Consider the following 17,275-nt stretch of genomic DNA (forward strand, 5'->3'; position numbering starts at 1 on the left):
ACGTTGAATACCATAAGCAGCTGCGTTATAACAAGATTACTTAAACTTAACGTACAGAATACTGAATGTAAATAGTAGAATCAGACAAAACAACACTGACCTGCACAACCCAATTTAGTTAATAATACATATTGGTTACAAACTATAGAATCAACTAAATAACACCGGCCTACACAACCTAATTTAGTTAATAATACACATTGGTTACAAACTATAGAATCAGACTAAATAACACCGGCCTACACAACCTAATTTAGTTAATAATACATATTGGTTACAAACTATAGAATCAGACTAAATAACACCGGCCTACACAACCTAATTCGCCCCCCGCTAGTACAGCGGTATGTTTCCGGATTTACAACGCTAAAATCAGGGGTTCGTTTCCCTCTCGGTGGGCTGAGCGGATAGCCTGATGTGGCTTTGTTATACGAAAAAAAAAAAAAACACACCCTAATTTAGTTAATAATACAAATTGGTTACAAAACATAGAATTAGACTAAACAAAACTGACTTACACTAAATATTTCCTACACAAGTTAATCAACTAAGAATTCTTATTAGATACAAACCATAGAATTAAACTAAACAACACCAACCCTACATTAAATATATTTTACCCGATATAATTTAGCGAAGATTTCTTGTTATAAACCGTGGAATGGAACAGACAAGGATAAATTAACACGGAGTAAACAGCTTATAAGTAACTAGTGTAATATATTTTACTCCTTTGTTTATTTATTTTGTTTTAAAGCCCCCATATGTATAAGTATTTACTTAATACTTCCGGAGTTGATAGTGACTTACAAAAAAGTTAAATACAACATATAAGTTTGTTTATGAATTTCGCGCAAAGTTACTCGAGAGCTATCTGCGATAGCCATACCTAATTTAGCAGCTAGTCATCACCACCCACCGCCAACTCTTAAGCTACTCTTTTACCAACGAATAGTGGGATTGACCGTTACACTATAATACTCCCACGGCTAAAAGAACGATCATGTTTGGTGCGACCGGGTTTCGAACCCCCCCGACCCTCAGATTACGAGTCGAACGCCTTAACCCACCTGGCCATGCCGGGCCGACATATAAGTACAAATTATGAAGCTAAAATAATGAATACGTTTGACGTATTTGTGCTCATGAGCATCACTATGTATAAGCTCAGACATAAGATGCTGGGTTTATTTCTCTTCATAGGTTTCTAATTAATTTTGATAATTTACTGCATAAAACACACTTTCTTGTTGTTCATTTATTGATTATTTTTTCTTCTTTATCTCGAATAATCTGCCATGTTCATATTTTATTGTTACAATCTAAATTTTCTATGATTCCTGTAAAACGGCACTGTGTCGTTTTTATCGTATTGCATCAAAGAGCTTGGAGTTACCATGGCAACTGTTGTCAAAGCTCGCTCCTTGCTCCTAAAGCGCAGCAAAATTGATCAGGAGAACACTGCCGCTTATTCAGCTGAGAGAAGCTAGAAGCAGCGTACAGAGAAATTAGTATTTAAGGAACAGATAAGATCACACTTTGTTTAGGCTGTTCAAAGGCCAGGTGAGTTATATTACATATTAGATTACGGTGATTTTAGCTGCAAGTTGATACTCACAATTAAAGTTTAGACAATTGCGAAACATTTTAACTTGTGACACGATCCGCATCGTTTCGACTTTTCTTTTCCAAGCGATATGTTTCTCGGTATGTTTAATGTAGCTTTAATATTAAGTTAAGTTCTGCAAAACTCCGAATATATCTCTTAGGCTATAGTAGTGCCGTAACAAAGAGCTTCCTGTTCACACTGTCACTCATATATCTTCACTGTTTATTTGTTATTCTATAAAACAAAACTGGAGTGCTTCTGTACAGAAACATAATAAGTCAAATGTTAAGAAAAGTTTCGGGCTTTTCTGACCAGAAGCTAATTACACATTTTATTGCACACTTGTCCGCACAAATCAATAAATAGTTTCATCGATAACCTATACAATATAACGGGCCTAAAAGCTATATGAACTACTTAAATTCTGGCTGTTTTCATTAACTTACATATTCTTTGCTAGCGAATTTGAGGATGTGTGAGAGCTTTACATGTGTTTGATAGTGAATATGCAACGTGACTTTGTGAGTGAGATTTAATTAAGATGGTCACAAAAACAACTGATCCATTGTGCATGTATGTGTGAATTAGTTATAATAAACTTAATTGTTTTTCGGTAAGATTTAATCGAGGTTCGACAATTTATCAATTGTTCTACAATATTGTAAAAACGTTTGTTTTGGAATTAAGGTTGGGATTACCAATGCTCTACTTAGTAATAGATTAATACATGTTTCTTGTGTGTACGTATTGTTGGAAAGCTTATAGCAACTCTCAAGATGCAAAAAAACAACAAAAAACTTGCATTAGAAATAACTTCAATCATTAAATAAAATTAAAAGTTGGATTTATTATCTGTTTATTTTTGAAGATTGTAATACGCATTTCAATAAGCATCATAATTCTCTAGCCTTTTTATCTTATATATGCAAACTTTGATTGTTTTATAATGTTAATTATGTTTGTTACGAATTTTCACGTAAAGCTACAAAACCTTTTTGCGTTAACTGTTCATAATTTTAAAATAATGGACAAGAGAGAGGGCAGCTATTCAACAGTAATCACCGCCTTTTGTCGATTTACTCTATTTAAAAAGTGGAGTTTTGCTCTCACTCTTATAAGACACTCATACACTCAAATTTTGGAACTTGATTTTGCAGCAAAGGGACTCAGGAATTCACAGTTTAGCACACTAACTACTAACTCACGCCTGGTTCTTGTCATTAAGGCTTGTCCTTTTATATATCTTTATAGTGAGATTCGGTTGTCTATATAAAGTCGTAGCAACGAAATAAAGATTTCAACTTCCATAATTAGTTCCCCAGTGCCTCGGTAGTAATTCTGAGGACGTTTAACACTGAAAATGAAGTTTCGATACCGGCGACAGATAGAGCACAGGTGCCTAACTTTGTGCTTAACAAATAACAAAGCTTCTTATTTCTTTGCCAGTGGTCTTAATAGTAATTATTCCATTGATATTTAATTGTTATTATGATGATTCACATTCTTAAAACTTTAATATTGAAAACAACAATACGTCAAACCGAAATTCTAACACAAAAGATGTAATAACTTTTCATCTCAGCTGGTGATTGCTGATACCACTACCTATAACATGACGATAGAAAGGTTTGGAGGAACCGTTTACTTTTTCATTCTAATTAGAGTGAGATGTTTATGTATTTAAAGTGAGATCTTCACGTGTTTGACTATATGATTAGTATTCCATTTTTATGTATTTAAAGTGAGATCTTCACGTGTTTGACTATATGATTAGTATTCCATTTTTATGTATTTAAAGTGAGATCTTCACGTGTTTGACTATATGATTAGTATTCCATTTTTATGTATTTAAAGTGAGATCTTCACGTGTTTGACTATATGATTAGTATTCCATTTTTATGTATTTAAAGTGAGATCTTCACGTGTTTGACTATATGATTAGTATTCCATTTTTATGTATTTAAAGTGAGATCTTCACGTGTTTGACTATATGATTAGTATTCCATTTTATGTATTTAAAGTGAGATCTTCACGTGTTTGACTATATGATTAGTATTCCATTTTATGTATTTAAAGTGAGATCTTCACGTGTTTGACTATATGATTAGTATTCCATTTTTATGTATTTAAAGTGAGATCTTCACGTGTTTGACTATATGATTAGTATTCCATTTTTATGTATTTAAAGTGAGATCTTCACGTGTTTGACTATATGATTAGTATTCCATTTTATGTATTTAAAGTGAGATCTTCACGTGTTTGACTATATGATTAGTATTCCATTTTTATGTATTTAAAGTGAGATCTTCACGTGTTTAACTATATGATTAGTATTCCATTTTTATGTATTTAAAGTGAGATCTTCACGTGTTTGACTATATGATTAGTATTCCATTTTTATGTATTTAAAGTGAGATCTTCACGTGTTTGACTATATGATTAGTATTCCATTTTTATGTATTTAAAGTGAGATCTTCACGTGTTTGACTATATGATTAGTATTCCATTTTTATGTATTTAAAGTGAGATCTTCACGTGTTTGACTATATGATTAGTATTCCATTTTATGTATTTAAAGTGAGTTGTCGACAACTCAGTCTCACTCTTTTTTCTTTTTTTTTACTCTCAGTATGCGCATTATTCATTTTTCATCTTTCTACTTCTAATTATTAGTAGCTATTTACTGGATATTGTATGTGTGTAGGTGTTACGCAGTTTTATTCAAACTTTTCAGTCTTTTATTACAAAATTTTGTGTCTTACTTAACATTAGATTTGTTTTTAAAGTTACTAAAATTATCCTTATAAATTTAATGTAGTTTGGCTTGCCTAGTGGTTAGAATATTCAACTAGCATGATCGAATTCACTTAAAGAGGGCCTTATCCACTGACGGTCGCTCCTAAATTTGCGTTGGTAAAGAGTGGCTTACAAATTGGCGGGAGGTAGTTTGGTCTAGTTACCTTCCATCTAGTGTATCACTTTTAAAGTAGGGACAGCTACCGCAGATAGCCTGGAGTTGCTTTATACGAAATTCAACAAACATACAAAACAGTGTGATGCAATATTGTTGATTCGTTTCTGTAGTTGCTATTTAATTATGTGTTTCTTATTAAATGACTGAATAATTTGTTTTGATCAAGCACTAACCCAAGGTTTTTCAAACTATGATATGCGTAACACCAGTGGTTGTAAACTAGTGAGCTAAATGACTCATTTGTACTACACCAGCTGTTTTGAAGTAGATAAGAAATTATATAGTGGTACAATAATTTGATCAATATATATGTAAAAACGGCTCGTTTGGGTTGAGAAAAATATTTACGTACGAGCCGTTTTTACATATATATTTTTCTCTACAAGTGGGTTTTCTCGACATCACTGATTAATAATTTGATCAGAATTTTAAAAGTAGTACGCAGAGAAATAAGTTTGAGAATCCCTGCACTAGGCTACACAAAATTATATTTGTGCTTTATCCACTGCTATTATCTAAAATCCGCTTTTTTAACGTTCTAAGTGCGCAGACTTATCGCTGAGCCACTTGCAGACTAACTGAATACCGTACATCTAAAAATAAACTGAAAAGTAAAGAATTACTAAATAAATACATATACTAACTGTAACGTTGCAAAACAAGTTATCGTATTTCAAATCATATTATAATCCGGATTGTAATGCATGATGTATAAAAAATCCCAACTATTTGACTGTAGTGTGCTAGCGTGTGACGTAAACAAGATTTATCGTTTCATGTTCTAAAAAAGACATATAATAATCACAATGAAACATTTCTATTGATTTATTAAGTCGGTTAATTCATTTTAACCCTCTGGTTTTTAAAATGAGTATGATCGGGAATAGAATTTAGACGGGTTGTTCTTTGTTATTAAACACAAAGCTGTACAAAGGGCTATATGTACTCTGCCCACCATGGGTATTGGAAGCTGGTTTCTAGCAGTATAAATTCGAAAACATACCATGTGCCACTGGAAAGCAAGCTATAAATAACAGAGATTAACACACGATGACATCAAATAAGATGACATTTAGAAGCTGGTTTGGTGTTTTATGGCACAAAGCAACTAGGCTATCTGCGCCATTTGGAAGTGGATAGAATTTGACACATAATAGCGACAAATAGGAGAGGATTGGACGGGGATAAACCTTAAAACATGCTGACGCCAAACAGGAGAGAATTTCACACAACAACAGTTTAACCTGAACCAGTATAAACTACAACTTTATGAAAGACACGGTCATCACGTTTACGTCATTGGACGATTTAATTTGTTTCAGTCTGTTTCAGGCCGCTTGCGGCACAATGTATGATAGCATACATCTCGTATCCACATAGTGTAAAGAACTTTACAAGAATTTCCTTCATCTTAAGACAAAAACTTTCCACTAGAGTGAGCTGTTTTTGTTTTGTTTTTTCATGCAAAGATATGATTGGAGAAGGCCTTACGTTAATGAAGGGTATATTTTCTCATAATTACGTTAATAAGTATGGCTGAAAATAACCTGAATAATTCAGCTGTAATATTTCCCATTCTATAGTTGTTTTTACAGTTTAGTAAACGGAAAGCGGCAAAACGTTTGTTTGTTTGTTTCGAATTTCGCGCAAACTTCACGAGGGCTATCTGCCCTAGCCTTCCCTCATTTAGCAGTGTAAGACTAAATGGAAGGCAGCTAGTCATTACCACCCACTGCCAACTCTTGAGCTACGCTTTTACCAACGAATAGTGGGATTGACCGAAACATTATAACGCTCCCACGGCTAAAAGGACAAGTATGTTTGGTGTGACGGTGATTCGACAGAACGCAAGAACTGTCATATTCGGGTTAGCTGATAAAAGTGTATAGGTCACTCTACAGATAAATAGTACAGTCTGTAAGATATGCAGCGTGTAATTAATTATTTGTGAACTCTGTTGGATTAACTCTCTAACTGCTAATGAATGATTGCTGTATGTCTTAGGATTACATCAATAATTTCATCGAAATCATGCCACATAGCTTTGCGGAGGTATTAGAAAAGGAGAAGAACAAGCTAAGTTCTTATATAAGGTTACAGACGATATTTATAATAATTTGATGTTATATTTTGTCATTATATATGGTTTGCTAAGGTTTTGCTACGATAGTTAAAATGTTAAAGTACACATCTATCTTCATGTGTCTGATAAAATTGTTTACTGTTCTAGTAAATTTATAATGTCCATAGAACCTGTCTCAATATACGAATTACATATGTACATATTTAACATAACATGTATTTTTCAGTTTGACAGTCTTAAGTGTATTTGTATTCTTTCTTAACAATAATGATCGTATTTTTTCACAAAATATGCAAACATGTTGCCAAGACTGTAGTGCCTATTAATTTTTGTGTCGGCCCGACATGGCCAGGTAGTTAAGACGCTCGACTCGTAATCCGAGAGTCGCAGGTTCGAATCCCGGTCACACCAAACATGTTCTCCCTTTCAGCTGTGGGGGCGTTATAAGGTACGGCCAATCCTACTATTCGTTGGTAAAAGAGTAGTCCAAGAGTTGGCAGTGGGTGGTGATGACTAGCTGCCTTTCCTTTACTCTTACACTGCTAAATTAGGGAAGTCTAGCGCAGGCAACCCTCGTGTAGCTTTGCGCAAACTCAAAACAAACCAATCCAATATTCGTGTTAGTGGCATTTCTTTTTTTTTTTTTTAAATCACAGTATTTCTGCATAGAATATAATTATAAAATACATGCCACCTTATAATCTTGACTAGTTTAACAGATAAACTAAAACAAATGTTGTTCAACTCGACCTGCACAAACTTAATTTTAAAAAATAGTTTATTTCGTAATATTGTGTATCTTATCCAGTTGATTTAACCGAACGAAACAGGCTCTACGTCTTGGCATCATTGTATACATATGGACATATAGGCATGCTACATTAATATAGAAATAAGGACAGCGATAAAACAAAAACTTTTCGTAAGTGTAATTCTAATTGAATTAAAGTATGTATCACTAAACTATATCTAAATACATGCTATGTCACTGCAGCAAATCGATAGCAGTTTTTATTATATCATATTTCTAGCTTTAAAGGCCATGATGGTTTCGAGTGAATAAATGTGAAGAAGAACAAAACATTTCATTTTTATTTTGTCTGTATCCATGGCCCACTTCCATTTCAATCGAATGACCTTGGCTGTAAGACATCGAGATTAGAGTGTTACTTTCTTAATCTTCTACGCATGATGTGTGAAAAAGGAAAGGAAAATTCTATAGATGCAAGCGACTTCGTTTAATGACAAGGAGATTGATTGCTACATGTATTTCGGCTGCTTACATTCAGGCGCTGCAGCAAGAGATGGCTAGTTATAAAAACTTAATGGATGATTTGGCCTTGAAAGCTTTAATAATAAAAGCACTTTTGTTCCTTCTTCTAGTGATTTTTTTCCCATGTGGTAAGGATTTAAAGATAAAAAAGAGATAGCACTGGTATTTATACTATAATTTGTTAATAATTGAAAATATTGTTTGTTTGTTTTTGTATCTTATTTCGTTACTCTGCTGTTAAATAAAGCGACTGAATAGCATTACAGCTATAAAAATTTAGATAAAATAAAGCCCGAAGGTAGAGCAGAGTAATCTCGAGGATTTGTAACGTTCAAATGCAGGGTTAGGTTCCTGTGGTGAGTCTCTAGCGCAACTGTACGTTTAAACAAATAAAACATATAAAAGGAAATTAATATTTATGAAACTTTTTACCATCTTATCGAATAATATGATATTTTGTTTCGTGAGAAAAAATGTCTTTTAAAATTTCAATTCGAGAGATATTAATTGTTGTTTAACAATTAAAATTTACTAAGATTATTAGCACATTATTCTTTCTTCATTGTTAAGTTCAGTATTAAAATCATTATATCTTATGTAAAGATATATATTCTGTGTGTTTGACTTCGATCAGACAATACATGTAAAACGTACGCAACTTATCTATTAAAAGAAATTTCTAAATTTAAGTGTTTGTTAATATTATTAACGATCCCCAGTAGCACAGAGGTATGTTTGCTGAATTACAACGTCAGAAGCCGAGTTTCCCTGGTAGGTACAGCACAGACAGCCCATTGTGTAACTTTGTGCTTAACCTCAAACAAACAATATTTGTACTTCTACTGAATTATTAAATGCTTAACTATTATGTACAGATAGTCAAGTTTTCAACTAATAGGGTATATATACTCAAGAAAATGTAATATGTAATTACTAAAATGGAAAAATGAATAACATGCCTAGTTAAAATAATTTTGTATGTTTTCTTACAGTGGAGCCACATCGGGCTATCTGCTAAGACGACCGAGGGAAATCAAACCCTTGATTTTAGCGTTGTAAATCCGTAGACATACCGCTGCACAAGCGGAGAGCTGAAAGAAAAATAACTGTCATTATTTGTTCAGGTGGTTAAGGTGGTCGATTCGTAAGCTGAAGGTCGCGGGTTCGAATCCCATCACACCAAACATACTCGCCCTTTCAGCCGTATAATGACGTTATAATGTGACGATCAATCCCACTATTCTTTGGGAAAAGGGTAGCTCAAGAGTTGGCAGTGGGTGATGATAACTAGCTGCCTTCTCTTTAGTTTTACACTGCTAAATTAGGGACGACTAGCGCAGATAGTCCTTTTGTAGCTTTGCGCGAATTTCAAAAATAAACGAAAAACAAGACATATATTAACTTGATGCGAAAAAAATCACATTAAAAGGACTGTACATAGATAATAACTATATTTCCATGAAGTTGGTATACAATGTTTCAGGGTAATGTTCATTTTGAGGTGCAATAAGGGCACAAACCCGAAACACCATGAACTTCGTGGAAATATTATTATTTTCATATTTAATATACCTTTTGATTTTGTTTCAGCAAATTAACTCTTGTGTAGTTAGTCGCCTACGATATGGAATTATACGTACAAGACTCAAGGCTTTAAAGCTGATAAAAATTATCAATCGACGTGTTATGACTCAGAAACCGTAGATATATAGCATCTTTTCCATTGGTGCTTAAGTTACTATCGGGTCTGAAGAATGTGCTAGGATTTTCAGATTCATATCGTCTATGAAATGTATTGTAAATATTGTTTTAATTTTATCGAATTTTGCGCAAAGCTACACAATGGCTATCCACACTAGATGTCATTGATTTTTAAGTGATAGAGGGGAAACAACTATAGTAAATACCTTTCAATGTTAACTATTGGGTTACTCTAATGGGATAGTAGTGGATGGCCATAACTCTATAACTAACCAAATTTGAAAAGTGTGGGATGTAAACTTTAAGACCAAACGAAAAAGATCTCGTGGTATTTTATCAGGAGCAAAATTCATCGTAGGTTTCAACTGTATCACGAGGCTGATTTGGTAATCTGGGTTAGACGCATCGGTTCATAAATGAACAGCTACAATAGCAGGAGGTTGAATGTAAACCAAATATTTCATGCAGGTTCCTATAAACGATAATGCTGTGTCACTCCTAAGCTCCAAGAAAATTGAGAGAAAGCAAGGAATTTGATGATATTCTGAAAAAACTTGATATAGTTATGTCTCAGTGTTAAATGTCTGACTACAATATTATTTCAAAGCAACGCCTTATTGGTAGATTTATTTAGAGTTAAGAAGATTTTTTAATTATTTACTTTTCAGTCCCCTGCTGGTACGGTGGTAAGTCTACGGATTTAAAACGCTAAAATCAGGGGTTCAGTTTCCCTTAGTTGATTCAGCAGATGTAGCTTTGCTATAAGAAAAACACATTTACTTTTTATCAAGTCATCAAAATATCAGACACACCATTTGACATCTGAAGGTTATTTGAAGCACCACACAATAATTTAAACGTAAAACAAAGTTAAACAAGTTTGTTTTTCAAAACTTACGTTAATTTAATGCACGCTATAGCAGTAAAAACACAGTAACTGTCCTCCTCTCGATCAGATTCCCAACAAGCGAGAAGAACGCCTCACTTGAAAAAATGTTTCATTTCTTTGTCACTGCGAATATGCTCCCCCCCAGTGGTACAGCGATCACGGACATGCAACGACGCTAGAATCCGAGTTCTATACCCGTGGTGGGCAGAGCACAGGTAACCTCTTGCGTAGCTATGTGCTTTACTTTTAAATAACAACAACACTGCGAAGTCAAGAATTATCATCTTGCCTTGCCTCATCTCTATATATAATGCGCAAGTTTATTAATTCAGTTATGAGCTGTTGTGTTGGTGTTTAGGGCGTTTAGCTCGCGAGTTTGAATTCCCGTCTCACCAAACATGTTCGCCCTTTCAGTCATGGGAACGTTATAATGTTCAGTCAGTCCTACTATTCGTTGGCGGTGGGTTGTGATGACTAGGGGACTGCATTCCTTCTAGTCTTACACTGCTAAAATAACTCAACCTAAATATAATTATAAGAAAGCAAACTGGATGAAATATACAAAATTTCTAGCTCAAATACTACCACAAAATACCCTGAGAGAAGTCGAGGAGCCGATGCAAGTAGACGCACATTGCAAAATAATAACTAAGTGTCTTTCACTCGCAGCATACAAAGGAATACCAAAATATACACAAGGAAACATTAGGCACCTTGGCAACCCCACACACAATTAATCAATTATATAAAAGAAGGGAGACACCTAGGACGAGTATGCATAACTGTACGGAATCCATTCATTCAAACCCGAATAAAAACACTGAGAAACAAAATACGAAATGAAATCAAGAGTGAAAACAAGATAACTGGGTCTAATTCTATGATCAACTAAATGATATCATAGATGGAATCATCTAAAAAGGTTAACAAGTGCATAGAAAAATACCTTAAAATATTCAACACTGGTTACAAGTATAGGAATAGTCAACACAAACACAGAAAAAGCTGAAATGTTTAAAAACCATCTCCAAAACATATTTCAAACACCAAATGAACCAGACATGAACACACGGTTTTTTGTAATGAAGTAAATGAGTTTGCCATACAAAACTATGAAACCTTCGTGCCAAAATTTCTAATAAATACAAGCAAACTTAACTATCTACAAGATAACCAAAATATTAATGCAAAACAAGTAATACAGGATATCAACTTGGAAGAAGTAACACACTCTATCAAAAACACAGAAAATAAAGCCCCGGGAGAAGACCAAATAAAGCTAAACAAGGCACTCAGCTATTTTTTCAGTCATCTAGCAACATTGTTGAATCACTCAAAACAGGTCATGTATCAGAATTGATTGTTTGTCTTTGAATTTCGCGAAGAGCTACACGAAGGCTATCTGCCTAGCCGTTTTTAATTTAGCAGTGTAAGACTAGAGGGAAAGCTGCTACTCATCACCACCCCCCGCCAATTCTTGGGTTACTATTTTACCAACGAATAATGGGACTGGGGGTTCGAACTCAACTCACGACCCTCAGATTACGAATTGAACGCGTGTGTTTGTGTTTTTCACATAGCAAAGCCACAAAGGGCTATCTGCTCAGCCCACCGAGGGGAATCGAACCCCTGATTTTAGCCCGGAGACATACCGCTGTACTACGAATTGAACGCTCTAACCACTCGTCCAGTCTTGGAAGAAAGCTAATATTCTGATGTTCCACAAGGAAGGAAACCAGTGAATAAACCAAATAAGTACCTTACGATCAGCCTGATCGGTTGTGTGGGGAATAGCTCTCGAATGTATAATAAGCAATGTCTGACCATATATTTAGAAATAACGGGAAAATTACCAGAAGTACAAAACGGATTCAGAAAATCTAGACAAACAGTAGATCATTTAGTGAGCTTAAGAGAAACAGTAATTGATAGTTTCAATAAAAAAAATGCACTGTCGCTTGCTTTCTCAATATAGAGAAAGCATTCGACACAGCCTGGTATAACGGTCTCAGGTACCCCGCATGAATGAATTGGAGTTATCGCTAATTGTTCAACTTTCTGGGAGATAGAAAGTGTAGGATTGGTGTGGAGGGAACCTACTCGCGATACTTTGCTTCCGAGGCAGGAGTCCCACAGAGAGGGGAAGTTAGCCTAAATGAAGGATTCGCCTTACACTTTGTAGATGATGTAGCAATCTGGAAAAGCTCATTAACACCGACGAAAGCAGCAAATAACATAGAACCACAACAAAACAGAATACAGGAATACTGCCATACATATAGAATTAACATAAACGTAACAAAAACACAACTATTGTTATTTACAAAATCATCCAAAATGACAAAAATCTCACAATATTATACCTATATGGAACTCGCCTCCAAAATACCACGTCAGCAAAATTCCTGAATATTACACATGATTCCAAACTAAACTGAAAACAAAACAACAACGTATAAATGATGTAACAAACAGAACGCAGAAACGCGTTAATTATATCAAGGGTCTGTCAGGTAGAAACAAAGACACATAACCTTTAACGTTCTCAAAATGTACACATCATATATAAGACCTCTTCTGGAATATGCATGTCCAGCCTGATACAATACATTACAAAACACTATAAATAAAATTTAAACTATTTAAAACAAAATATTAACTGCTATATACAAAGTACCGAGAAATACATCAGTCAAAGCTCCACATACATATTCAAACATGTCTTACATATCTGGCAGACTCCAATATATGACAATGAAGTATTTCCATGAAAATCTGTACAAAAATATTCATCTCATACAAATTACGAAATATCTCATACATGATGAAATAGTACCTAAGTACCTCTCACTATTAAACAACTACATTAATTATAATAAATAAGCCACCTATAGCTAAACAATATAATATATCATTAGATTAATATATTATGAGTGTATTAGGATATATATATATAAATAACTCCTGGTAAGTTAATTAGAGAATAGTGCATCAATGCAATGAAAAGGATCGAACAAAGTGTTTGCCAAGAAAACTAACACTCTGATCCTCGTGTTAATACCCCGTTAACATTTATATTAACTAAAACAAACAACTCTATAGGAGGGAGGAAGAGGTAAAATGTGAATCTAACCCCCATTTCAAAGGTTACGGCCTAAATGCCGGCACTGTTTGACTGGGTATAGCACAGACTAAACAAAAAGTTATATCACTGAAATCATGGATTCCTTTCTTTTCTTTGATAGCTTCATCCAGATGATATAACTGTTTTAACCCCTAAAAAGTAATTGTTCTGTAGTATTACCAGATATAGTTAGGGACATTCCCTACTTTAGCTACAGTTGTAAAGATAAGTTTAGCTCAAAAAGTAGTTGAAATCAAATCTGTCAGATAAATAGAACACGTTTTAAACATGCACAGAGTAACTGAAATGAAACCTATAAAATAAGCAAATTAGGTTTTAAACGTGCACACTCATGTCAAAAGCAAACATACAGTATTCTGATGTGAAGTAGGTGATTTAACGCAAAAGAATGTTCCGAGAAGTGTGAATATAGTCATGTATCATGTTGAAAAAGGATATTGTTAAAATCCTTCGATGCACATTCGATAAGGTGAATATTTAATTGAATTTTTATCATTATTTGTTTCTTCCTTCCTTTTGGATACTCGCGCAAAGCTACACAAGAGCTATTTTTGCCAGCCATCCCTAACTGATAAACTAGAGGGAAGACAGCTAGATAACAGCACCTACCGTCAACTCTTGGGTTATGTTAATCGAATGATACAAAATTGACCGTCACCGTTATAACGAAACCTTTCCAAACGTTTCACTCATCTTTGCTGTAGAGAGACGCAGACAATATTCCTTTTGATCCACTGTCCGGCTCACTAACGACTAAACCAAGCCAGGTTCTTTTATCTTAGTTCAAGCATTTATAAAGATATTTGACAAAAAATACTATATTGTATTCTTGCGTATTATTAAACTTTTTATTTTCCTCACACATCATAAATACATAAATAAATATGCAGATTTGTTTGTTTAGAATTAAGCACAAGGCTACACAATGATCTACCCGTAGTTTGTCTACCACGGGTATCGAAACCTGATTTGTAGGGGTGTGAGTCCGCAGACATACCGCTGTGCTACTGAGGAGGGGGTGCAAATATGTAGGAGTAAAATAACGAAGTTAGTGTGAAATACCTGGAGTCTCAAAGACGATTTCACTAAATATAGTTTCAATTAGAATGCCTCAAATTAGTAGGGAACAGTATCGAAATTAACAAACTATGCAGGTGAAGAACGTTCCTTGAAACTCAGTTGGAAGAGGAAGAAACCGATACAGATTCTGAGTGGGTATCTCTACTTGGTAGTAACTCTTGTAAAATTTTATGAAACAATTAAAGACTGTCTCAGCAGTCTGCCACAAAAAGCTTTACGCTAACTGTTTAGCCTCCACACAGGTTGTTCATCAATGGTAGTAAAGCAGACTAGCAAAGAAAATTAAGCTTTTAAGTAATTCTAAGTAAATGAAAAAGCCTTTTTCAACAAAATGTTTCACTAATCTTATAAATGAAATAGAAGAATATATATTCGTCTACGGAACAAATGCTGCTGTCATTAGCATAAGTTTTGGAAAGCACGTAAAACTATACCAACTAAAAGTAAACCCAAAGAAATTCTGCTATCTTTCGATAAAGATTTGTTTCTTTAGGTTATCTTTATAAATGATACAGAAACTGACTATAACATAACAATTACGAAAGATATGCTTGTTTTTATACGTTTGTAAATACAATATGCATGTTAGGCTTGATTTTGTTGTGTTGTTAAGGCAGACATTTTTAGTAATTATTTATTTGAGATAGATGGTGCCAGCGTAAATATGACGTTTCTTCTTTCTTTATTTTAGTCAATTCATTATTACAAAGTTATTTCCCTATCAGAAAATTTGACTTTGTTTGGAATTAAGAAACACGGATAAACCAAGTAGTTACAATCGTAAAGTGACGTACTTACTGGAAAAAATGGAATTGATAAATGAGAAAAACAAGATGTTGGGTTTAACATAGAGAGGTACTGTGTTTGATATGCATATCAGAAAAAAACCGGATCTATTTCTAGACATGAAGAAGATCGTAGGATATGAGATTTCTTGCAACATATATGGAGTGTGTGTGTGTGTTTTCTTACAGCAAAGCCACATCAGCCTATCTGCTGAGTCCACCGAAGGAAAACAAACCCCTGCATGTCAAGAGTGTCACGGATAAAGTAGCAAGAAAAATAATAAATTAAATTACAATTAAAGTAAATACTAATAAAGCTTGAGAATATGTAAGTTTAAACGTTATTAATATGTAAGTTTAAAGATTATTAATAAATAAATTCATTGAATTTATTTGGAAAGCAGTCTGTTGTGTAAATTGGAGTTAAATTGATTAACTTTTTTTGAAAATTTTTCAACATCATACTGAACTTTTTTCTTATGGATCTGTTCGTGTTTTGTTATTATTTAAACAGTAATTAATTATTCTGTTTTTGGTTTTTAAAAAAATAAATATTTTATTTTGGATCTATCCACTAGGTTCGCCGTTCTATGTTATAACCATTCAGTTAATTACTTATTTATTTCATAATTTATTATTATAATTTGTATCGGAGTTACGTGCTTTCTAACTCTATGTAGTGTAATGTGAATTACTGGATTCTTAAACAACCAGGTGTATAAACTTATGTTGTTTCAAGAATTCAATAGAAAATAACTAAGCTTCGTGGAAATGTTATGACCTCCAAAAAGTGTGATGTCTGTAAGTATTTACTATTATATTTTGACATAATGCTGGTTGATGATTATTCAATTATTTTTATGAAAGAAAAAAATATAAGCTTAGACTTTTAAAATACTGATTAATACGTTTTTTTTTCTTTTCCCCAGCGAATTCTTCGCCTATGTATCTTAGTTCTAGACTAAAAATCCTGATTAGCTATTAACAGGAATGCTCAACGCAACTCCTCTCGCAGATTGGATATTTTCAACCTTAAACACTAGTGAACATGCTTATACAGATATATCACCATTACAATTGGATGAATGGTGGTGGGAAAAAATTCAGGTTAAGCCTGACTGGCTGCAGCTTCAGAAGACTTTGGAATGGGTGTGGCAGGTTCATACGTTTGGCTTGGCATGTCTGTTTCTTTTCATGGCTTGTGTATCTTTCTTCACGTTCCTGACTCTCCAGGCCCAGTTATCTGCACGACCAAATTTGTCCACTCTCAGCGTTTGCCTCTGTATTTCAGGAGTGACTCAGTCCTTGAGTCTATTTATCGATCCATATGGTTCCAAACAAGTAAGTTTTCTTTTTGGTTATCCATAAAAACAAAATCCGAACTTAGACTATTCTCACAAACCTAAACTAATAAAGCGTTTGTGTCTAAAATGTAAATCAAGGTCCTTCCTCCATAATCATTAACGGATTAAAAGTCCTAGTCACAATTGTTGAATAAGCAGCTATGTTTAATTGTTTATGCTCTGCCCACCACAGGTATCGAAACCCCGTTTCTAGCGATGTCAATCTGCAAACATACCACTGTGTCACTGGCAGCTATGAAATATAAACCATTCTTTCAAATGTATTAAGAATGAAGATGAACTTGTAAAGCTGAGATACGTTTATCGTATATATACATGTTATACTAGTGCTATATTAAAAATTAGAGTCTAGGTACAAGTGAAAGTAATAAT

The 17,275-nt window shown here is 33.9% G+C and overlaps 1 protein-coding gene across 1 annotated transcript in view; it reads left to right on the forward strand.

Moving 5' to 3' along the window:
* Positions 1-1,426: 1,426 nt before the first annotated feature.
* LOC143256925 (uncharacterized) overlaps positions 1,427-17,275 on the forward strand; it is a 53,694-nt gene continuing 37,845 nt past the window's right edge. The window contains exons 1-2 of the mRNA XM_076514814.1: positions 1,427-1,563; positions 16,469-16,880. Of these exons, the coding sequence (XP_076370929.1) occupies positions 16,530-16,880 (351 nt within the window). The 5' untranslated portion in view covers positions 1,427-1,563; positions 16,469-16,529. The remainder of the gene's footprint in view (positions 1,564-16,468; positions 16,881-17,275) is intronic.

This window comes from Tachypleus tridentatus, chromosome 1 (genome assembly GCF_004210375.1).
Source record: "Tachypleus tridentatus isolate NWPU-2018 chromosome 1, ASM421037v1, whole genome shotgun sequence".
Classification (NCBI taxonomy): Eukaryota; Metazoa; Arthropoda; class Merostomata; order Xiphosura; family Limulidae; genus Tachypleus; species Tachypleus tridentatus.